This window comes from Lactuca sativa, chromosome 3 (genome assembly GCF_002870075.4).
Source record: "Lactuca sativa cultivar Salinas chromosome 3, Lsat_Salinas_v11, whole genome shotgun sequence".
In the NCBI taxonomy this organism is placed as follows: Eukaryota; Viridiplantae; Streptophyta; class Magnoliopsida; order Asterales; family Asteraceae; genus Lactuca; species Lactuca sativa.
Window position 1 is genome coordinate 163,792,624 of NC_056625.2, and position 24,568 is coordinate 163,817,191.

The 24,568-nt window shown below is 40.6% G+C and overlaps 1 protein-coding gene and 1 pseudogene across 1 annotated transcript; both read left to right on the forward strand.

The window, feature by feature from the left end:
• The first annotated feature begins 5,307 nt into the window (after positions 1 to 5,307).
• On the forward strand, positions 5,308 to 6,935 carry LOC111890351 (UDP-glycosyltransferase 83A1). The gene is made up of 2 exons (XM_023886476.3): positions 5,308 to 5,788; positions 5,873 to 6,935. The coding sequence occupies exons 1-2, from the start codon at positions 5,308 to 5,310 to the stop codon at positions 6,790 to 6,792; spliced, it is 1,401 nt and encodes a 466-aa protein (XP_023742244.1). The 3' UTR covers positions 6,793 to 6,935.
• Positions 6,936 to 21,975: 15,040 nt separating this feature from the next.
• On the forward strand, positions 21,976 to 23,818 carry LOC111890348 (uncharacterized; annotated as a pseudogene).
• The last annotated feature ends 750 nt before the right edge of the window (positions 23,819 to 24,568 follow it).

Consider the following 24,568-nt stretch of genomic DNA (forward strand, 5'->3'; position numbering starts at 1 on the left):
TAGGCTTGCCCTAGGGTAATTTCTGACTCCACTCAAACCAGTCCTCAGCTGCTGAAGGCCTCCTTGTAATGCTAATTATCCACCACCTGAATACTATCACATGCAATGAGGCTCGGATAATCCTTCGAGTAAAAGACTCGTCCCTACAACGGTTGGACTCAGACAAGAGCTGCGCAATAGGGCCAAACCCAACACTCTGAGATTATTCAACCCTGCTCACATGTGATGTGACGTATTCACCTAATGGCTAACTCCCACCACTCAGAGTCCCACAAAGCACAAAGCAAGCAGCATTCGATTAAAGGAAACATACTCAGGCAAAACTATTCTCATAACGAGAAACTACACTAGCATACAATGTTAAGCTCGTGCTACCAGGCATAACCTAAACAGGCTATCCTACTGCTGTCTACTCAATACTAGCATGCAATTCTCATAAAGCTGTAACACATATAGCAGGCACATAAGGCATCCTCCTAGATCCTTAGTCCTATACTAGCATGCTGTTCTACTGAAACTGGAACAATTAATGATAATAATAAAACTTGTATTGGTAATTTGTGAGTACTTACTTGAGCTCCGCTGATCGCATGCACCACACCCTTATCTTGTTTAAAAATTCTTTTCTTTCTAAGTGCTTTTCAAAATCTCATTCGAAAACATTTTTGTTTTTGAAAATCTTTTTATCTTTCCCTTAGTTTGAGTTCAGATGCACCCGGAGGTGTATCCGAATCCCTCAAACCAGGGCTCTAATACCAACTTGAAACAACCCAAAAATACAACCCAAAAATTTCAATTTTTATCATAACAAAAACATGAAATCAAGTGTCTCATAACAACATCATACGTCGCGTGTTTCAAAAACCATGATAAAATACTAAGAGAAAGAAAACTGTATCACAACTGTATCCGAACATATCAACTAACGGAATCAACTCCCAGGACAAAAACTGAAGCTGTGGTGTGTGCGATGCCATCATCCCGAGCTCTTCCCTTTGCTTGCGGAAGTACCTGAAACCAAAACTGAAACTGTAAGCACGAAGCTTAGTGAGCTCCCCCCAAACTACCACATACCACATAATAACATATAAGCACAGACTGGGCCTTGCCCACTGCATCGGACCGAAGTCCGGGCTAACTGGGGCCTTGCCCCCTACATCGGACCGAAGTCCGAAGCTGACTGGGACCTCTGTCCCCTACATCGGACCGAAGTCCGAAGCTGACTGGAACCTTCACCCCCTACATCGGACCGAAGTCCGAAGCTGACTGGGACCTCTGTCCCCTACATCGGACCGAAATCCGAAGCTGACTGGGACCTTCGTCCCCTACATCGGACCGAAGTCCGAAGCTGACTGGGACCTCTGTCCCCTACATCGGACTGAAGTCCGAAGCTGACTGAACATAGCATCAACATATCAACTAGCATAAACACATAAATCCTGTCTGAGCCACAGAGGCATCAAACATTCTAGCTACTGCATTGGTCCGAAGTCTAGAAACTACGGCTAACTGAACGGGCCGGCATTGTGGCCTTAGACCCGTTCCTACTGAAGGGAAACTCACCTCGTGAACTAGCTGCTGTGTGAATGGCTCTGGAAGCTAACTGCTGCTGCTCCGGTATCTCCCCGGCTACAAGTCCATAAACACACTCAATCAAATGCTAAACACTACACTGGGGTAAAATGACTCTTTTACCCTTGGTCAAAGTCAACTCTCTCGGTCAAAGTCAACCCACAGTTGACCTGACTCGCCGAGTTGGGCCGCCAACTCGCCGAGTCTCTAGTCTCACTTCTCTACCCTACTCGTGGCTACTCGTCGAGTATGGCATCGACTCGACGAGTACCCTCTCGATCCAAGAACTCAGACAATCTGCATCCGACTCGTCGAGTCATATGAACAACTCGACAAGTTGTTCTTGAGCTAAGAAGATTGCCTTGGACTCGCCGAGTTGTATGAACAACTCGTCGAGTCCCTCCATTACTGAGTCTGCCCTCCAACTCACTGAGTCCACTCTACTACTCACTGGCTTCCACTCGACATCACTCAAAAAGGGGAAAAACGGGACTCGCGACTTCACTCGCCGAGTCACATCCATGCAGCTACTCTAAACTCGATTCTGTTTGAATCCAGCGTCTAAAACTTATAGATCTGGGCTTCCTTAGCTCGATTAGCACGTAAAGATTCTATGTTTACGTGCCCATAAGCGACCAAGAAGATAATAAGGCTCAAAAAGCATAATAAAGGCTAGATCTAGGGTTCTTATGCAAAGCATCTTCAAAAGGCAATAGATCCGGGCTCTACAACTCCTAAATGAACAGATCTAGGGATATCTCGACCTATTAAGGCATCCATTCAACTATAAGGCTTGGAAAATGCATCAAACTAGCCCTAGAAGAGTTCTAATGGAGGTCTAAAGCATAAAACAGAAGGAATCCGAGAAATACCTCAATGAACTCTGATTTTGCCCTTGGATCTTTGCTCTACACCTCTTCTCTTTGCTCCTTTCTTCTTCTTCTTCAAGCCTTCAAAATCCACACACAAAAGCACATAAAACAATAAGGGATGGATTAGGGTTTTCTCACAGCTCTCTAAGGGTGAAGGAGGCGAGTTTGGGGCACATAGCATTGCTTAAATAGTGAGCAACCCGGGGATTTAGGGTTTCTTCCAGGCAGGCAGACTCGCCGAGTCGCCGACTAAAACGTGCACAAAAACTCGGCCATACTCGACGAGTCAGGCCATAGACTCGCCGAGTCCCTCAATGAAACTTTTAAATAAATGCCACAGGAACAACATACCAGAGATGGGGCGTTATAGTATGCTTGTAAAAATTACATAAATTGGATCTGTACAAGTTTTAGTGACTCTATGCCACATCTATGAACATTTTGTTTCCAAACAAACATTGTCCAGATCCATCCAAACCAGTGCCAACGGCGCAAGAAAGTTTCCTCTAGTTGTAATTAAAGCAATACAATTTAGACTCTTAGTATTTTATAATATTATGAGTTGAAGTACTTAATTTTTTTTTTCATACGTACAATAATGCTATTAAGTTTCGACCTTTCTCTTATTTTATAACCCGAATTTCTTTTAATTTGGATTGCATGACCTTAGTAAGTTTTTTTTAAGGCTAAACAAATGTAAGCGTTCTTTTATATTTGGATTTCAAGAATTTTCATTACAACATCAACAACATAAAAGTATTTGGACTTACTTGACTTTGATTGTCTTTCATGAGACCAACCCAATTTTCAATCACCATTGTAGATGAAAGAAAGTATTAGAGAATGGAATCGACTATAATAAATGAAGGTTTTTTTTGACACATGTTCTCTTCTCATTCATTTGGACACATGGCATTTTCTAGCATTTTTATATTATCTATTTTCCACTTGTAATTTTATTTATTTTTCATTTTATTAAATTAAAATTCCACATTTAATGTGTAAGGTAATATATATGTAAAATATTTATTAGAAAAAATTTATATATGTAATGTATTCAATACATTAAAGTCTCATTAATTTTAATAATTCAAATTTTTCCCATTTTTCTTATAAATTCAAACTTTTCAAATAGTTAAAATTTTATATTTATTTTTTTTTAATTAAACCCATGTAATACATGAGTCTCACACCTAGTATTAGTAACATAAGGAAGAGATTGTTGATCAACACTAATCGCTCCGGTCCGGCTTAACAACCTATTCAAAAGGGCGGACCTAGGGGGAGTTTATTGTACAAATTGGTTGTTTTTAGAAATGATTTGTAAAAGTGGGTTGATTTTAAATTCATTGGTAAATATGGGTTGTTTTTACTTTTTAGGATTACCGCACACAAAAAGCAACGATCATATGTTTTATTTTATATTCTAACCCCTTTAACTATTCTATTATTTTCATTTTAAATCTTCTTAATTAAACAATTACATATCTTTCTTAATTGAAATTTTATTTTATACACCAACCCGTTCAAGTATTATGTTATTTTACTTTTACATCTTTTATATATATATATATATATATATATATATATATATATATATATATATATATATATATATATATATATATTAAAAAGATCTTCTTTATATATGACAAATAAATATATTTATCAGAAATATATAATTGAATAGTTTTAACAAACTATATCATTCAAAAAATCGTATCAACACATTCAGCAGAACTTAAACACATCAAATATATTACAATGTCACAAAATTACTAGATTAATTAAACATAAAATTACTATATAAATCAATGGGTGGGGCCCGTTATGCGAGTTAGGGCAGGGCCCGTTACACTCATCGAGCGGGGCTCATTATATGTTTCATATGTGTGGTATGTGGTATTTGGGGGAAATGCATTAAGCTTCGTGCTTACGGTTTTCAGTTTATGTGTCAGTTACTTCTGCTGCAAAGGGAAAGAACTCGGGGTGATTGCAATGGACACACTATTTTGTTTCGCGTTCATATGACTACTCTGATATTTTATGATGTAGTGATACACTTTGATCCATCTTGGTTGTATGAGAAAGTTTTGGATTACCGTTTTATAAATTTTAAAATAAGATTTTTGGGTCTTATCTACGGTGGCACCGACAACCCGTGATTTTTCCGGCTGTAATTGAATTTTTTTCGAAAATTTTTGAAAATTTTATTTTTTCTACTACTATACAACCCCTGACTTTCCGATGCAACTCCTACTGTGAAATCATTTGTCCGTTTTTGAACCTATTCCAAATTCAGTCCGGTCTGTTCCAAACCCAAAACCCAGTTATTATAAAAAAACAAAACCCGAAAACTAATCCACCTGTAAAATATCCGGTCACTGATGTAGCTTGTAACCCTAGACAAAATTCCTAAGAAAGTTGATCTAAACAAGCTAGCTAGGTATCGATGTGGAGAATATTCTTTGCTCCCACTGGGTGCTCACGTGGAATTAAACCACAATATTTCTTTAAAGTTTAAACGGACCGGCTTAATGGTTTGTTTAATACTGTGTCAGCTCTTTGGTTACTTGTTGTTAGCTGATGCTGGCTAGCGTTTTCCTTGCTAATTAATAACATCGCACGTTTCGAGAGCATGGAATCACGACACTTTAGAACCGACAAACCGACTTTAGCATAATTTTGCACAAAGCAGCCAACAAGCCCTTCCAAAAATAAATAAATAAACAAGGCAACAAAAAAGCGTTCAAAAAATTGTTGACGTCTCAGTCATTTCTGCCAATAAAAATGGAGCAAATCTCAAAGTATACAAACCACCAATACTTGTTTCAACCTCCCAAGAAAACTTAATTCACAAATCATGGCAAAACCTCATGTTCTAATCATACCTTATCCCGCACAAGGCCATGTAATCCCTATAATCGAGCTTGCTCAACGTTTAGTTAATCAAGATGTCAAAGTTACAGTTGTAAACACAGAGGTCACTCATAAGCAGGTAAAAAGCAATGCGTTAGAAAATGATGGGTTTAGTGATCTATTGCAGTCGGTTTCAATCCCTGATGGGTTAGAACCATGGGAGGACAGAAGTGACCTTTCAAAGTTGACCAGATCAATATTACAAATTATGCCTGGAAAACTGGAAGAACTAATAGAGACAATTAACAAAGAAGACAACAACAAAGTTACCTGTATTATTGCTGATGATTGCATGGGATGGGCCATAAAAGTCGCAAAGAAGATGGGAATTAGAAGAGCAGCCGTCTGGCCAGCCTCAGTTACTACGCTAACTTCCATGTTGAGCTGTCAGAAATTGATTGATGATGGAATCATTAACAACAATGGTGAAACATGCAATGATTACAAATTTCATTTTATAGCTTGATAAGAAGGTTGTTTAACCTTTCTTAATATATATATTATTTCAGGCATACCTCTAAATCAGGAGATGATTAAGCTATCAGAAACAATGCCACTTATAAAACCAACGAACCTCTGGTGGACACGCTTTGAGGACTTGCCCACTTCAGAAGCTTTCTTTGAAGTTGTAAAAGAAGCTGCTGAAGCTTCCAGATTGACGGAATGGCATTTATGCAGATCAACTGCTGAGCTGGAGCCTGGAGCACTTAACCTCTTCCCACAACTATTGCCAATTGGCCCTCTGCTAGCAAGCAACCGACGTGCTGACCAAGTAGGTCACTTCTGGCAAGAAGACTCCACCTGTTTAGCATGGCTCGACCAACAGCCACCATGTTCGGTCATATACGTAGCTTTTGGGAGCTTCACCATTTTCAACCAAACACAGTTTGAAGAATTGGCACTTGGTCTTGAACTTAGCAACAGACCATTCTTGTGGGTTGTGCGACAAGGCATGACAAAGGAGACTACAGCTGCTTACCCAGATGGGTTTCTGGAAAGAGTAGGTTCTCGTGGAAGAATTCTGAGTTGGGCACCACAACAGAAAGTATTAGCTCATCCTTCCGTGGCTTGTTTTGTGAGTCATTGTGGTTGGAATTCTACTTTAGAGGGTGTTACAAATGGACTCCCTTTCTTGTGCTGGCCATACTTTGCTGATCAGTTTCAGAATGAAATTTACATTCGAGACATCTGGAAAACTGGGCTGGGGTTTGACAAAGATGAGGCAGGTATCATCAGATCAGGAGAAATAAAAGGTAAGGTAGAGCAGCTGCTCGGAGATAATGCATTCAGAGCTAAGGCCATTGATATCAAAGAGAAGGTTACAAGCAGTATTAAACAAGGCGGATGCGTACACAAAAACATTTGCAATTTTATAGAGTGGATAAAAGAGAAAGATACAGATGCCAAGAATCAACTTGACACAATATGAAATTATGAGCAAGAATCTCTAAAAAAGAGGTGGGCATGGGCATATTTAGCTCCTTGATTTAAAGTTCCATGCAAAGGTATACGTACCCTTTCATTTGTTTCCAATATATGTAGGATACACTTACTTTTTAGTCATTTAAGAGAGCTGGCTTAAAGAGCTGCAATTACAATTGTAAGGATTTCCTAATTAATTAGGCTTGCATGCTTGGATCATATATATTGGCTATTCAATGTGCCGTTATAGTAATCTATGCATGGATTATTTTTTTGAATCCGTCTTTTATTGGTTTAATCCCAAAAGTTAATGATCCATTTTATATTACTGATTTTGGACCAATACGGCTTTCTGTGAGTTGGTATAAAATGTGGAAATAGTAAAACTAAAAAATTAAAGATACGACAAAATACCACAATATAAAAATATGAAAAGACATATATATATATATATATATATATATATATATATATATATATATATATATATATATATATATATATATATATATATATATTATTGCTAATAAATTTATTTTTTCATAGTATATGTGTTTAATTTTCATAAGACATAATCTGTTTTCGTGTTTTCGAGAGATATATCTATGTTTTCGCGTGAACCTACTTTTATATATATATATATATATATATATATATATATATATATATATAGGGCTAGGTTATTTTGTTTTCACTATCTATTGTATGCATGTATGACTGATTCTGGACCAATCATTTTAGTTATTTTAAGAAAGTAATTAATGCATATTACATGTTGAAGATATAATAGGTATTAATTACATCTTCAGCATTTAATATGCATTAATTACTTTCTTAAAATAACTAAAATGATTGGTCCAGAATCAGTAATACACGCACACAATATATAATGAAAACATTTGAACCTAACTATATATATATATATATATATATATATATATATATATATATATATATTAAAGAAATTCCAAAATATATAAATCGGTGTCTGATTAGTGATTTCTTAATTGGAGAATCCATGAATGGTTTGCAGGTTTGCTTATTTCTGTTTGGTGATCACTGTGATGAGTGATCGTCTTATCGACGAGGTAGTAGACAGACTTAAAGGAGAATCGGCTTTCGCTTGTAGGGTATTAAGTTAGGAGTCGATTAATATAACTCATTAGACTTTGTTGGACCGAAAAGGCCCATGCAAGCCCTAAAGAAAATAGAAACTTGGCGGAAACTTGGAGGATACTGCACATAAATGTATCGTGTTTACTAGATACGTTATGGAAACTTTTCCTAGGCGTTTCTATGGAGTTTCCGTTTCCATGGAGTATCGGGATACGAGAACAACGAACAAGTTGAAGTTTGCATGCATCATAGGGCAAAATATTAGCAAACCAGTAACGACCCAATTTTCACGTCCAAAAATTTCGTTTTAAAACATTACTTTAGAAGACTTTAATAATTAAAACATTATTTGATCAAACCATGATACAACGTAAACCGTGTCTAAAAGCCAAATCATACAACCAATCAAAATATCAGATTATAAATCCCAGAGAATCTCGTAAATGCGGAAACCAGAGAGTGTGTGTGTGACATGCTGCTACCGCGCCGACTCCTTTCCCCTAGCTGTGGAGGTACCTGAAACCAAAACTGAAAACTGTAAGCACAAAGCTTAGTGAGTTCCCCCACCGTGCCACATACCAAATAATCTCATAACATACATATATTGTCAGGCATATCTGGGTGCCCGACCTTCCCCTTCGGCCCTCTCGACCGGACATTGCCTAGCATATCTGGGTGTTGGCTTCCCTTTCGGTCCTTTCGACCGGATACTGCCTAGCATATTTGGGTGCTGGCCTCCCCTTCGGTCCTACCGACCGGATACTGCCTAGCATATCTGGGTGCTGGCCTCCCCTTCGGTCCTACCGACCGGATACTGCCTAGCATATCTGGGTGCTGGGCTCCCTTTCGGTCCTACCGACCGGATACTTCGGGGACTATCTCCCCATACTATCACTAGCACATAACATCATATCATACTAGCACATAACATAATGCAGGCAATACCTAGATGAATATCACAGAGATAAACATCTACAAATAACTCCTACTGGTGGGCCGGCATTGTGGCCGTAGACCCACCGCTACTGGAAGGTAACTCACCTCGAAGTAGCTGCTGATCTGATCGGGAACTGACTGCCTACTGCTGCTGCTGCTGCTCCGGAAATCCTCCGGCTGCAATTCCCACAACATACTCCATCAAACACTGCTCACTGACCTTTGGGTAAAATGACCATTTTACCCCTGACCACGCCCTAAGTCGAAGTCAGAGTCAACTTTCAGTTGACCCGACTCGCCGAGTTGGCTTTCCATCTCGCCGAGTCCCAACCCAAACGACTGCCCTGAATTCCGATCCTACTCGTCGAGTTAGGCTACGACTCGTCGAGTTCACCTTCTAAACCAATATTCAAGTCCTTCATCCTACTCACCGAGTTGTATGAACAAATCGTTGAGTTCATCTTCATCCGACGGACACTTAAGCTAAGACTCACCGAGTTGTATGAACAACTCGTCGAGTCTGTTCTTGATCTAAGGAGATTGCCTTGAACTCGCCGAGTCAGGGCATTGACTCGCCGAGTACCTCCATAGATGCGTTCGGCTTCCGACTCACTGAGTCACACCCCGTGACTCACTGTTCACTCGACACTACGAAAAGGGGACAAACTCGGAGACTCGCGAATAGACTCGCCGAGTCATATGAACGACTCGCCGAGTCGTTACCATGCACCCACTAAATACACAGATTTGCTCGATTCCAGTCCATGTCATTCACAGATCTGGACTTCTAGGACACGAATCACACGTAAAGTTTCCAACTTTATGTGTGGATATTCACCAATATGGATTTTAGGGCTCAAAATGTCTCAAAAGGGTAGATCTAGGGTGAACAAGCAACATGGGGCCATAAAGCTAACAGATCTTAGCTCCTGGAGCTCAATCTTGCCTAGATCCAGAGGTCAAACATCTTATTACGACATATAATGCACATACAAGCTTGGGGATTTGTCCAAGAAAGACCTAAATGAAGTACTAAGCAAAGAATCATGGGGAAAACGGGTTATACCTCAAAGGAACTGCTGGCAGAACACAATAATGCCTGGATGGCTTCCCTTCTTCTGGATCTACTTCCTTCCTCCTTCAAAACCTTCAAAAGCACACAACAAAGCTTCAATTCTTCAAAGAACAAGCATAAACGAGGGTTGGGAGCTCTGGAGAGAGAATAGGGGCTGGCCTGGGGCGGATAAGTCGCTTAAATAGGGTGCAAACCCCTGAAACTTAGGGTTTCATCCAACAGCTGTGACTCGCCGAGTCCAGGATATGGACTCGCCGAGTCGCCAACTTAAACGTGTCCCGGGTCCCGCATCCACTCGGCAAGTCGAACCTATGACTCGCCGAGTCCAAGGCTAAAAGAAAGGAAATACTCAAATAACATTTACGTACCAGGAACCGGGTGCTACAAATCTCCCCCACTTATTTTAGACTTCGTCCTCGAATTCTGCTGCTTGATCCTGAAACAGCTCGGGATAATGCTCCATCATCTCGTCCGTCGGCTCCCAAGTCCATTCCGAACCCTTGCGGTGCTGCCATTGCACCTTCACTAGCTCCACCCTCTTGTTCCTCAAATCCTTTGACTTCCTGTCGAGGATTGCGACTGGGCGCTCAATGTAATTTAGGCTGTCATCAACCTTAATGTCCTCTAACGACACAACCGCTGAATCATCCACTAGGCACTTTCACAACTGAGAAACATGGAAAGTGCTGTGGATCTGGCTGAGCTCGGCTGGCAGATCCAATCTATATGCTACCTTGCCCACCTGGGCTACGACCCTGAACGGTCCAATGAATCGCGGGCCCAACTTGCCCCGCTTCCTGAATCGAATGACGCCTTTCCAAGGCGACACCTTCAGGAGAACCATATCCCCGACTTGGAACTCCAAATCGGATCGACGCTTGTCGGCATAACTTTTCCGCCGACTCTGAGTAGTCTGAAGCCTGCTCCGCACCTGTTGGATCCTCTCGGTCGTCTTGAGCACCACTTCGGTGCTCCCCATGACCCTTTGGCCAACTTCACCCCAGCATATCAAGGTCCTGCACCTCCGTCCGTACAACATCTCGAAAGGAGGGCGATCGATACTCGCGTGATAGCTGTTGTTGTAGGAGAACTCGGCCAGGGGAAGATAGGTATCCCAGCTACCACCGAAGTCTAGCACGCACGCCCGCAGCATATCCTCCAGAGTCTGGATGGTTCGCTCGCTCTGACCATCCGTCTGCGGGTGAAAGGCAGTGCTGAAATGTAGGCGAGTGCCCAGCTCGTCATGGAATCAATTCCAAAATCTGGAAGTAAAACGCACATCCCTGTCCGAGATCACTGATACTGGCACCCCATGCCGAGCCACAATCTCCCTGATATAGATGTTGGCCAATTTCTCGGCCGATATGCTCTCCTGAATCGGGATAAAGTGAGCACTCTTGGTCAATCGATCCACAATGACCCAAATCGAATTCACTCCACGCGCGGTCCTGGGAAGTTTCGTGATAAAGTCGATCGTGATATCCTCCCATTTCCACAGTGGGATGTCCAACGGCTGCATCTTGCCATGCGGCCTCTGATGTTCGGCCTTGACCTTCCTGCAGGTCAAGCATCGCTCAACGTACCATTCCACATCCCGCTTCATGCAGGGCCACCAATAATCTAGACGAAGATCCCTATACATCTTCGTCGCCCCAGGATGAATGGAGAATCGGGACTTGTGTGCCTCCTCCATCAAAATCTGGCGCACGCCTCCATGATACGGCACCCACACCCTACGGTGCAGTGTCAAAAGTCCTCGTCTATCATAATCAAAGGAGGAAACCTGACCCACAACACGCTCACTCTTCCGATGTTCCTCCTTGATAGCCTCCTGTTGAGCCTCCCGAATCTGCTCCAACAGGGGAGTCACCACGGTCATCCTCATACAAACGTCCCTGATCAGCGCCGCCTTGCGGCTAAGCGCATCGGACACCACATTGGCCTTCCCCGGGTGGTAAAGGATCTCACAATCATAATCCTTCACCACGTCCAACCATCGACGCTGCCTCATGTTCAGATTCGGCTGATCCATGAGGTACCTCAAACTCTTGTGGTCCGTGTAGATGGTACATCAAACCCCGTAGAGGTAATGCCGCCAAATCTTGAGGGAAAAGACCACCGCTCCCAACTCCAAATCGTGCGTCGGGTAGTTCACCTCATGAGGCTTGAGCTGCCTCGAAGCATAGGCAATGACATGCCCCCTCTGCATCAGTACCGCGCCTAACCCAGAAATGGACGCATCACAATAAACCACAAAATCCTCTACGCCCTCTGGCAGGGCTAAGATCGGCGCCTCGCACAGTCTCTGTCTCAGCGTCTCAAATGCAGCCTGCTGCTCGGGTCCCCACCGAAAGACCACGACTTTCTTTGTCAGCCGCGTCAGGGGTACGACTATCTTGGAGAAATCTTGGATAAATCTTCGATAGTAGCCTGCCAATCCCAGGAAACTCCGAATCTCAGATGGAGACTTCGGAACCTCCCATCTCATCACGGCCTCGACCTTGGCCGGATCGACCAGAATCCCGTTCTGGTTGACGAGGTATCCAAGAAATTGCACCTCGCGCAACCAAAACTCACACTTGGAGAACTTGGCATACAAGCTCTCCCTCCTCAGGGTCTCCAACACCTCTCTCAGATGCTCCTCATGTTCCTCCCGAGTCTTGGAATAAACCAAGATATCATCGATAAAGACTATTACAGACCGATCCAGCATCGGTCTGCATACGCAGTTCATGAGGTCCATGAACGCGGCAGGAGCATTGGTGAGCCCAAACGGCATCACCACGAACTCATAATGGCCATAGCGCGTCCGAAACGCGGTCTTCTGCATATCCTCCTCCCTGACCCTCATCTGATGATAACCCGAACGCAAATCAATCTTGGAGAACCAAGATGCTCCCTGAAGCTGGTCAAAGAGGTCATCAATCCTCCGAAGCGGGTAACGGTTCTTCACCGTTACCTTGTTCATCTCCCGGTAATCTATACACATCCAATGCGACCCGTCCTTCTTCTTCACAAACAGAATCGGGGCTCCCCAGGTCAAACTACTCGGACGAATAAATCCCTTGTCTAGCAGCTCCTGCAGCTGCGTAGACAACTCCTGCATCTCGGGAGGAGCCAACCGATACGGTGCCTTGGCTATCGGAGCCGCACCAGGAACAAGGTCAATCCTAAACTCAACCTGTCGCTCCGGAGGTATCCCAGGAAGCTCCTCTGGAAAAACATCTGCGAAATCTCGGACCACTGGAACCCCGCTCACTGTCGCCTTACCCGCCTCCCGGGTATCCATCACATACGCGGCATATCCTGCGCATCCCTGCTGAAGGTAGCGCCTAGCCTTCGCTGCTGAACGTACAACGGGTCCATACTGAGGCCTCTCACCATGAATCACTAACTCTCCCCCGCTTGGGGTCCTGACCCACACTAGCTGCTGCGCGCAATCTATCACCGCCCCATTAGGGCTCAGCCAATCCATGCCTATAATCACCTTGTTCCCACGCAACAGAATGGGAACCAAATCTACCAAATAGCGCTCCTCGAACAAACGCAACATGCAATCTCGAAATACCATCGATGCTCGCACCGATCGATCATCAGCAATCTCCACCTCCAAAGGGAAATCTAACTCGCCTGATGGCTCATGAAACTTCTTGCTAAGCGCAAGGGAAACGAATGATCAGGATGCACCCGAATCAAATAATACCTGAACTGGGAGGCTGTTCACATGGAACGATCCTAATGCATACATATACATACAGAGCACATATCAATAACATAACATCATACAAATAAGATAGAGGGAAAGAATCATACCCGTCACCACATCGGGTGCGGCGTGTGCCTCCTCGGTAGTCAGCTGGAATGCTTGGCTCCTCACCACTGGAGCCTCTGCCTTGCCCTGCCGACCATCCGTGATCCGCAGGGTCGCTGGAGCTGGCACCTTCACCGGCGCTGAAACTATCAACTGGGGGCAATTGGCCTTCTTGTGGCCCCTCTGGTTGCAGTGAAAACACAGCAACTCTGATGTCTAAATAACTGCTGCCCGAGCAGTGCAATCCCTGCTGATGTGCCTAGACTTGCCGCACTTGTAGCAGCCTGATGATCCCATCCTACATGTCCCCTCGTGCGCCTTGCCTCATTTCCTGCAGCGTCCCCATCCTTGTTGGCCTTTCGGCCCCGCATCAAACCCCTTGGGCTTCTTCCCCGAAGCCCCTCCTGACTGACCCTCTTCTGCCTTCCGTTTCCGGATGTGCTCCAAATCTATCTCCCTTTCCCTCGCCCTGGCAATCATGCAGTCCAGGGTAGGGCAAGCCGAAAAGCTAACATACTCCCGCATGTCAGCTCGTAGCATATCATGATAACGAGTCCTCCTCATGTCCTCGTCACCAGCATACTGGGGCACCAACAAAGCCCTCTCCCAGAACTTGGCGGTGATCTCCGCCACAGTCTCCGTCGTCTGCCTCATGTCTAGAAACTCCCTGGCCAACTGCTGAAGCTCGACAGCCGGCGCAAACTCTGCTCTGAACCTGGTCACAAAGTCCGACCAGGTCATAGCCTCGATAGCCGAGGCTCCTAACGAGTCACCCACTGACTCCCACCAATCCCGGGCTCGGTCCCGTAAACACCCTGCTGCATACCTCACCTTCGACTCCTCGGGGCAGAAGCTAGTCAACTGTCCAGACTCGATGTCTCCAATCCATCGTCTGGCAGCAATGGGGTCCTTCACCCCATGGAAGTCCGGCGCACCACTGCCCCTGAAGTCCTTGAAGGATAGTGTGCGAGATCCCGACTGGCTAGATGCCATATCACTCCGGAATGCCTGAAGGCGATCCTCCATCAACTCCATGATCCCTTCCTTTATCGACCCAAAGAGAATGGGGGTCGACTCAAGGATGCCTCTGGTGATCTCTGACGCGATGAACTCGTGTAGTCTCTCATCAACCGGCTCGGAACCTGATCCCGAACCTGACCCCTCTCCTGAACCGCCATCTACCGGCCTCGATCGAAGTACCACCATTCTGCAATACATAACACAATCATTAGTGATACTGATACTTCCTGAGGGATCACAACTACTTGCAAGTTCCCTGGTCTTATCTTGGCCTTCCTTGGTTCGGGTACAAATCCTCTGCTTTCAGTAGTACGGGCCCATACTACCTTCCACATTTATCCGTACCTTCTTCAAGGGATGTCTCGACTCCACCAGATCCCCTTTCACTACTGCTGATCACTGTTATACTCATCCTAGGCTTGCCCTAGGGAAATCTCTAATTCCACTCTAACCAGTCCTCAGCTGCTGCAGGCCTCCTTGTAATGCCAATTAGCCATTACCCGAATACCATCACATGTGACGAGGCCTAGATAATCCTTCGAGTACCCGACTCGTCGGACTCAAACAAGAGCTGCGCAGTAGGATCAAATCTAGCACTCTAAGATTATTCAACCCTGATCACATGTGACGTGACGCATTCGCCTAATGGCTATCTCCCATTATTCAGAGTCCCACTGATATGGGCATATTTAGTTATAAAATTCATGCATTATCTTAATACTTTATGTTGTTTTTATCTCATTTAATGAACAAAAGGTGCTTAATTAGTTTATAATTTCATTTTTCAGCAACAATTACATGCTCGGATAGAAAAGGAAGCGGAACTAGCGATTGGAAGCTTGAATCTTGGATTTTGAAGAAAGAAGGATGTTGCTGGACAGCTTGACCCCTCGTCAGTGTTTTGGCCATATCTCATAAACCGTAACTCCGATTGACGAGATTCAAAATGTTCTGAAAAGTAGACACAATTTCGGACGACTTTCGTCTTTTGAGAAAATGCTGATTCGAAACATACTCGGCGAGTAGGGTAGATTACTCGCCGAGTTGATCAGAAGTTTCGCGATTCTGGACGCGCTGACTTGCCGTGCACGGGTTTTAAGTGACGGACTCGCCGAGTAGGTCACTGGACTCGCCGAGTAGCCTCTGTTTTGTGAAAATCTATATAAAGGGACTTTCAGATCGATACCCTAGCATGGAGAGAAACCCTAGGAGGTTGAGAAACGATTGGAAGGGCTGCTAGGTCGTGAGGAACTAAAGAATCAACCCTACATTCAATTGTGAAGAGAATCAAGACAATTTTGGTTTATTCTTAGTAACTTTTTGATTTGAATCATGTTTATATACTTTGATTTTGTTTTTGAGTTTATGTTTACTGCAATCATGAGCTAAAAACTTATTCTTCTGTTAGGGTAGACAATTTTGTGAACATGGATTGATTATTTGAGTAGGATTATTTTTAATTGGTAATTATGTTTTGTTAAGCTTGTTAAAGAACCTTATCTGTTGACAATAACTATTTTTCTGTTAATAAATTAGTAATTAAGTTGTATGAACATCTCTTAGTTATTAATTTCATATGATTTATTGTGACCACATAGTTGTATGTCTAGGAATAACGAATGTGAAACTAGAATTAACTAGAAGATAGGTAAGTTAATGTGTGAGATTGTTTGATGAACATCAGCAATAGGTTAATTGAAGGGTCAATTTAATTAACCATTACAAGTCTTACTTAACCCGTATCAATAATCTAGGAAACCCGTTAATTTAGACAACTGGCCATTGCTTGAGTTAATTTGTTTTCTAAGAATTAGGAATAGCGAACGTGAACCTAATTATCTTAATCGGTAGCCAATGAAGAATTAATCTGATACATTAAAATCATCCATGGGAACAAATGAGTCGTACCTAAACAGAAGTCCTCTTTACTATTGAATTTAGTTGGTAATTAATTGTTTTAGTTGCTAGTTAGTTAATTTGTGTGTTGGTTATTCTAATTAAGTTTCTAGTCTTGTAAAACTAGAGAAAACCCCCATTTTGTTATTTGTTTTATTTATATAATATTAGCATTTATTTTAATTGTTTACCGTTCCCTGTGTTCGATACCCTACTTGCTTGAACTATATTACTAATCGATAGGTACACTGCCTTTCGTGTGTTTATTTTGTGTCTAAGTTAGTAGGATTAAAACTAGTTGGTTTTACACACATCACCCACGTAGCACGAAGCAAGCAACATTCAGATAAGGGTAACAATCTCAATTAACTCTATCTTCTTTCAGGAACTGAGCTAGCATTTAGTACTAAGCCCATACTACCAGGCATAACCTAATCAGGCTATCCTACTTACTGTCTACTCAATGTCTAGCATGCAACTCTCATACAACTGAAACACATAAAGCAGGCACATAAGGCATAACTCCTAGATCCTTAGTCCTATTCTAGCATGCTATTCTACAAAAGCTGATAAACATAACATAAACTTGTATGGGTACTTTGGGGAATACTTACTTGAGCTCGGCCGGTCGCGCACATCACACACTTCGTTCTTTCTCAAACTCTTTTCTCAATTTTAGAAAACATTTTCCTTTAGAAAATCTTTTAATCCCTCGATTTGAGTTCATACACTCCCGAAGGTGTGTCCGAATCCCTCAAACCAGGGCTCTGATACCAACTTGTAACGACCCAATTTTCACGTCCCAAAATTTCGTTTAAAAACATTACTTTAGAAGACTTTAATAATTAAAACATTGTTTGATCAAACCATGATACAACGTAAACCGTGTCTAAAAGCCAAATCATACAACCAATCAAAATATCAGAGTATAAATCCCAGATAATCTCGTAAATGCGGAAACCAGAGAGTGTGTGTGTGACATGCTGCTACCGTGCCGGCTCCTTTCCCCTAGCTGTGGAGGTACCTGAAACCAAAATTGAAAACTATAAGCACAAAGATTAGTGAGTTCCCCCACCGTACCACATACCAAATAATCTCATAACATACATATATTGTCAGGCATATCTGGGTGCCCGACCTTCCCCTTTGGCCCTCTCGACCGGACATTGCCTAGCATATCTGGGTGCTGGCCTACCCTTCAGTCCTTTCGATCGGATACTGCCTAGCATATTTGGGTGTTGGCCTCCCCTTCGGTCCTACCGACCGGATACTGCCTAGCATATCTGGGTGCTGGCCTCCCCTTAGGTCCTACCGACCGGATACTGCCTAGCATATCTGGGTGCTGGCCTCCCCTTCGGTCCTACCGACCGGATACTTCGGGGACTATCTCTCCCTACTGTCACTTGCACATAGCATCATATCATACTAGCACATAACATAATGCAGGCAATACCTAGATGAATATCATAGAGACAAACATCTACAAATAACTCCTACTGGTGGGCCGGCATTGTGGCCGTAGACCCACCGCTACTGGAAGGTAACTCACCTCGAAGTAGCTGCTGATCTGATCGGGAACTGACTGCCTACTGCTGCTGCTGCTGCTTCAGAAATCCTCCGGCTGCAATTCCCACAACATACTCCATCAAACACTGCTCACTGACCTTTGGGTAAAATGACCATTTTACCCCTGACCACGCCCTAAGTCGAAGTCAGAGTCAACTTTCAGTTGACCCGACTCGCCGAGTTGGCTTTCCAACTCGCCGAGTCCCAACCCAAACGAATGCCCTGAATTCCGATCCTACTCGTCGAGTTAGGCGACAACTCGTCGAGTTCACCTTCTAAACCAATATTCAAGTCCTTCATCCTACTCGCCGAGTTGTATGAACAACTCGTCGAGTTCATCTTCATCCGACGGACACTTATGCTAAGACTCGCCGAGTTGTATGAACAACTCGCCGAGTCTGTTCTTGATCTAAGGAGATTGCCTTGAACTCGCCGAGTCAGGGCATTGACTTGCCGAGTACCTCTATAGATGAGTTCAGCTTCCGACTCACTGAGTCACACCCCGTGACTCACTGTTCACTCGACACTACGAAAAGGGGACAAACTTGGAGACTCGCGAACAGACTCGCCGAGTCGTTGCCATGCACCCACTAAATACACAGATTTGCTCGATTCCAGTCCATGCCATTCACAGAACTGGACTTCTAGGACACGAATCCCACGTAAAGTTTCCAACTTTACGTGTGGATATTCTCCAATATGGATTTTGGGGCTCAAAATGTCTCAAAAGGGTAGATCTAGGGTGAACAAGCCACATGGGGCCATAAAGCTAACAGATCTGAGCTCCTGGAGCTCAATCTTGCCTAGATCCAGAGGTCAAACATCTTATTACGACATATAATGCACATACAAGCTTGGGGATTTGTCCAAGAAAGACCTAAATGAAGTACTAAGCAAAGAATCATGGGGAAAACTGCTAGCAGAACACAATAATGCCTGGATGGCTTCCCTTCTTCTGGATCTACTTCCTTCCTCCTTCAAAACCTTCAAAAGCACACAACAAAGCTTCAATTCTTCAAAGAACAAGCATAAACGAGGGTTGGGAGCTCTGGAGAGAGAATGGGGGCTGGCCTGGGGCGGATAAGTCGCTTAAATAGGGTGCAAACCCCTGAAACTTAGGGTTTCATCCAACAGCTGTGACTCGCCGAGTCCAGGATATGGACTCGCCGAGTTGCCAACTTAAACGTGTCTCGGGTCCCGCATCCACTCGGCGAGTCGGACCTATGACTCGCCGAGTCCAAGGCTAAAAGAAAGGAAATACTCAAATAACATTTACGTACCAGGAACCAGGTGCTACAAAACCATTTTAAATAGTTTTTTCTTCAGTTTTGAGACCGATTCAAACTATATTTATGAAATGGAGACAATTTCTTGACAGTCATATTACGGTAAGTGAACTAATTGCTTGGTCGAAAAATACCAAGAAAAAACTTATGGTTTTAAAAGTACACTTTGAAAAGGATTACAACTGATTGAGTCGGAAGTCTTTTGATGCCGTTATGGATGTAATTGTGTTATTGAAAATGTGATTAGGTCGTTGCACATAATTTTAGTGGCATTTATATTTTGTGCCACTAATTTAGCTTTTTAATGACACTTCGCATATGCCATAAAAAAAGAACTAGTTTTAGTGGCATTTTATATTTTATGTCATTAAAACTTTCCCATATTTACCATGCATCAAATTTAATTTCACATGAAATATATATTAATTTTTAGAATCAGACTTAGGTGCTGTTTGTTTTTCTATAAAAACCTCTTCAAACTACTTATTGCTGCGCGACGCAGCACACGCGCAACACTTTCCCTCTCACAGCAGTTTGTTTTTTGGAAGACTTCAGACTACAAAACCTCTGCACGTGTGCTGCGTGGCGCAGCACTTGACTTGCCTCTTCTAACCTCTTCAGCTTTCATTTTTTCTAAGTGTTTTTTTAAGAATTCTTGTATAACTTTTTTTTTTTTAATTTTTATTTTTAATTTTTTTTTTAAACTTTGATTTTCTTAAATTTTTATTTACGGATGTGACACATATTATTTTTATAATTTCCACGATTTTTTTAACATGATTTTTTTAATTTTTTTTACCGTTTTATTAATTTTTCAATTTTAGTTGCATCTTTTTTAACATGTGTAATTTTTTACGAACTTTGTAGACAATGTTTGCAATACTTTCTTAATTTTTTTATTATTTTCTTTTTTAATGTTTTTTAAAATTAGTTTTTTTTTTCTAGAATAAAACTATTAGCTTCTTTTACATTTTTTAAAGTTTTTTTAAGAAAAAAAGTTTTATATTTTTGTTTTTTTACATGTTCTTTTTATTATTATTTCAATGTTTTAAAACTAGAATTATTAAATTTCGGTGTTGAGAACTATTTTCAGTTTATAAAATTAGTTTATTTAAATTTCAGTTTATTGCAGCAATCTGCAGATGTTAAAAAACAAACATGCTTCTTATTATAGGCTGCAGCCGTTTGTTCTACCTTTTCTGCTACAGAGGATTGCAGAGGTGGTCCGCAGACTTCATGAATTTCGCTTCGAAAAAACAAACAGCACCTTAGAATTGACGATGCCATATAAAAAATATATATGCATTTAAATCTTAAAAAAAGTATTTTATCTTATTTTAAACGAAAGATGTATTCACTTTTTAGTAATGTCGTAAAGTATCTCCCTTTCTAATAAATAAATAGATTGCATATAAAACTGTCATGCGTCAAAGTGTATACATGTCACATGTCACCATAATAAACTTCAACAATTCGTTTACATTCATTCAATTAAAATTCAAATTAAAATTAAAATTTTCAAAATTCAAAATATACATTTACATTCATTCAATATTCAAAATCGGATATAACCTATAACCTATAACCGAGTATAATATCACTGATTCCATAAAATCAGGTCCTAAATTTTAGTAAATCAATTTTAATTTTACAAATTTACATGCATACAACTATAGATAATACAGATACAGAGACATGTATATCATATCCCTAAAAATCAGTTATTGATATTCCAATTTCCCTCTTTTAAACCCCTTTAATTCCAATATTCACTACCATATATACGATTTACCTTATTTTCCCGCTCATTCTTTGCTGTAAGTCTTGAAATTATCATATCAATTCCAAGAAATCAGCAAATCAGTTTTAATACTCCATAATCTCATCTGCATTCAAAAACATCCGGTTTATACTTATTGATAGATATATAAAGAATATATAAAGAATATAAATATAAATAAGTCATATCCCTGAAAATCAGCAAATAATTCATGATTACTTTATATTTATACCTATAAATACCAACAAATATCGATTGATGGTCATTGTTTTCTTTACTGTTGTATTCAAAACGTTTTCAGATGCTAATTCTCTTCCACGTCTCTGCATCTACATGGCTGCTGGTGATTTTACTCTCATACGAGATCTCGATGTCTTGAAGGACATCTTCACAATGAAGCTTCGTGTTATCAGATTATGGACACTTGACAATTACTACAACAAAAATGAACTTTTCTCTATTGAACTTATTCTAATGGACGAAGAGGTATATTTCATATATTTTTTTATTATTTATATATTTACTGTTTATAGTAATCTTTATTTTTTTTATTAATCATATTTGCACCACACTTTTTCTTCACACTTTTTCTTCATTCAGGGTAACAAAATCCAAGGTTATGTCCCTAAAGCTTACATTTACAAGTTCAAAAAACTTCTAAAAAAGGTGAAGCTTTTATCATCAAATCTCCAAATTTAGCAAAGATGCAGGACAGAAGCTTTCAACTTACCAATCAACTACAAAAGCTTGCTTTGAATCTGGACAGTATTGTTACTCCGTGTGACAATTTTTCGGGATCAGTAAATGGCTTTGATTTTGTTGAATATCGGGCGATTATCGATGGCACTGTTCCAGATAATATGTCATTGGGTTAGTATTTTCTATTTAATAATTTTTATATTATCTTTCAAACATGCACATATGTTTATTGATATTTATGTTTATATACAAATGTTATCGGATTGGTAGTAGTAGTTGGGGAAATAGATGCTCAAAATGCAGATCGAAAAAGGCATAGGATCAGAATACAAATCCAAGATGCCAGGTATGTTTTTTTATAACCTACAACTATGAGTTTGATCAGCTTTCTATTGCATTAACATCTGAGCAACAAAACATTTTTGATGATATAATGACTGCAATAAACAATAATAAAGGAGGTGTTTTCTTTGTCTACGGTTATGGTGGAACGGGTAAAACCTATCTTTGGAAGACATTATCGACCGCAGTTAGATGTAATGCTAAAATTGTTTTAAATGTTGCTTCGAGTGGGATTGTTTCTTTATTATTAACCGGTGGCAGGACAGCACATTCAAGGTTTATGATTCCTTTGGTTCTTATTGAGGTTTCTATTTGTTCCATATCACCAGATAGTGAACTCGCCAGTCTATTACGAAAAACCTCATTAATCATTTGGGATGAAGCACCCATGATTCACAAGCATGCATTTGTAGCTTTAGATCGAACTTTGAAAGATATATTCAAGTGTCATAATCCTAGAAACGAAACTTTGCCATTTGGAGGGAAAGTAATTGTTTTTGGAGGAGATTTTAGACAAATTCTGCCTGTTATTCCAGGTGGTAGTAGACAAGACATTGTTAATGCTTCATTAAGTTCATCATATTTATGGCAACAATGCAAAGTCTATCAACTAACCAAGAATATGAGGCTAACTGTTGGAAGTGATACATCTGCTTTTCAACAGACAATGGATTTTGCAAAATGGCTTTTGGATATAGGAGAACAGAAACTTGGTGGTTTTAATGATGGCGAAGCGATTATTGATATTCCGGATGATCTTCTGATTAATGATCCTGATGATCCTATAGGTTCGTTAATCGAGTTTGTATATCCTTCAATTCTTGAAGCTTCTAGCAATCCAGAATACTTTCAAGAAAGAGCAATACTTGCTCCAAAAAATGAAGTTGTCGAAAAAATAAATGATCGTTTGCTTGCATTATTTCCAGGAGATGAAGTTGAATATCTAAGTTCAGATAAACTGTGTGAATCTGAGTTTGTCCATGATCACTTTGATGTCAATTTATACTCACCTGATGTTTTAAATGGTTTTAAAGTCTCAGGTCTGCCTAATCATAAGTTAGTTTTGAAAGTCGGGGTTCCAGTTATGTTATTGAGAAACATTGATAAAAAAATGGCTTATGTAATGGCACTAGACTACAGGTGATATCTTTGGGAAAACGTGTTATTGAGGCAGTTATCATAACTGGAAGTAATATTGGAAATCGGACATTTATCCCAAGAATGACCTTAACACCATCTGAAAAAAAAATCCCATTCAAATTCCAAAGAAGACAATTTCCATTAGCTGTTTGTTTTGCAATGACAATTAACAAGAGCCAATGACAGTCCTTATCTATGGTTGGTTTGTTTTTGAAAGATCCGGTTATTACACATGGTCAATTATATGTTGCCCTATCTAGTGTTCAAAGTAGAGAAGGAATAAAATTGTTAATTTTAGATAAGGATGGTAAACTTACAAATAAAACTTCTAATGCTGTTTATAAAGAAGTTTTTAGAAATTTGTAAGTTGTTTGTAAAATTTTATTCCTCATAACATGTTTTCTTCTTATTATTAATAAGATTTTGTTAATTTTTCTTTTATAATTTCTTATTTTTTATAATATACGTTTATTTTAACAACTTAAAATTTTGATTTATTTACCAATTTTAATTTACTTCACTTATTGGGGTTGTTTTATTTTACAATAAGTTTCATATATCATTATATTATATCGTAACGTTTTTTGTTCACAGATAAAAACTATATAACATATATTGAAAATTAATTTCACATACTTATTTGAATCAATGATTTTAATTTTACATAACTACATAAAATAAGTATTTATTAATAATTTAATTATATGATTTGATTAATAATTACGATATTTTAGTATGAAAATAAAATTAATTTTGCACCCGTGGTTCCCACGGGTTATAAACTAGTTATAGAATACAATTAATGTGCCACTAATTTAGCCCTAACTTTCATCATGGGCTCGTTTTCCGTTTTGCTTTGAATCTAGTAAAATTTTCAGCTTGACTTCCCCCTTTCCCACCAGCATCAGGTGAAATTTTCGGTTTCTCTCCATTGAAAGCCTAAATCAACCGGCAAGGAAATTTCCCATCCCTCCATAGGAGTTAGCTGCTTTAGCAGGTATTCATTCTATTTTATTTGTTGTTTTTTGCAAAGGTTTGTCTGCTGTCGTTTCTGTTTTTGATTGTGAGACCTAATTACTCATATTCATGTCTGATAAAATATTTGAGAAGTATCTT

What these genes read in the sequence shown, in the direction of transcription:
- LOC111890351 (XM_023886476.3), top strand. Translation starts at nt 5,308, where the DNA reads ATGGCAAAACCTCATGTTCTAATCATACCTTATCCCGCACAAGGCCAT. An exon ending in TGGAATCATTAACAACAATG is followed by an intron (nt 5,789 to 5,872) that starts GTGAAACATGCA and finishes ATATTATTTCAG; the next exon opens with GCATACCTCTAAATCAGGAG.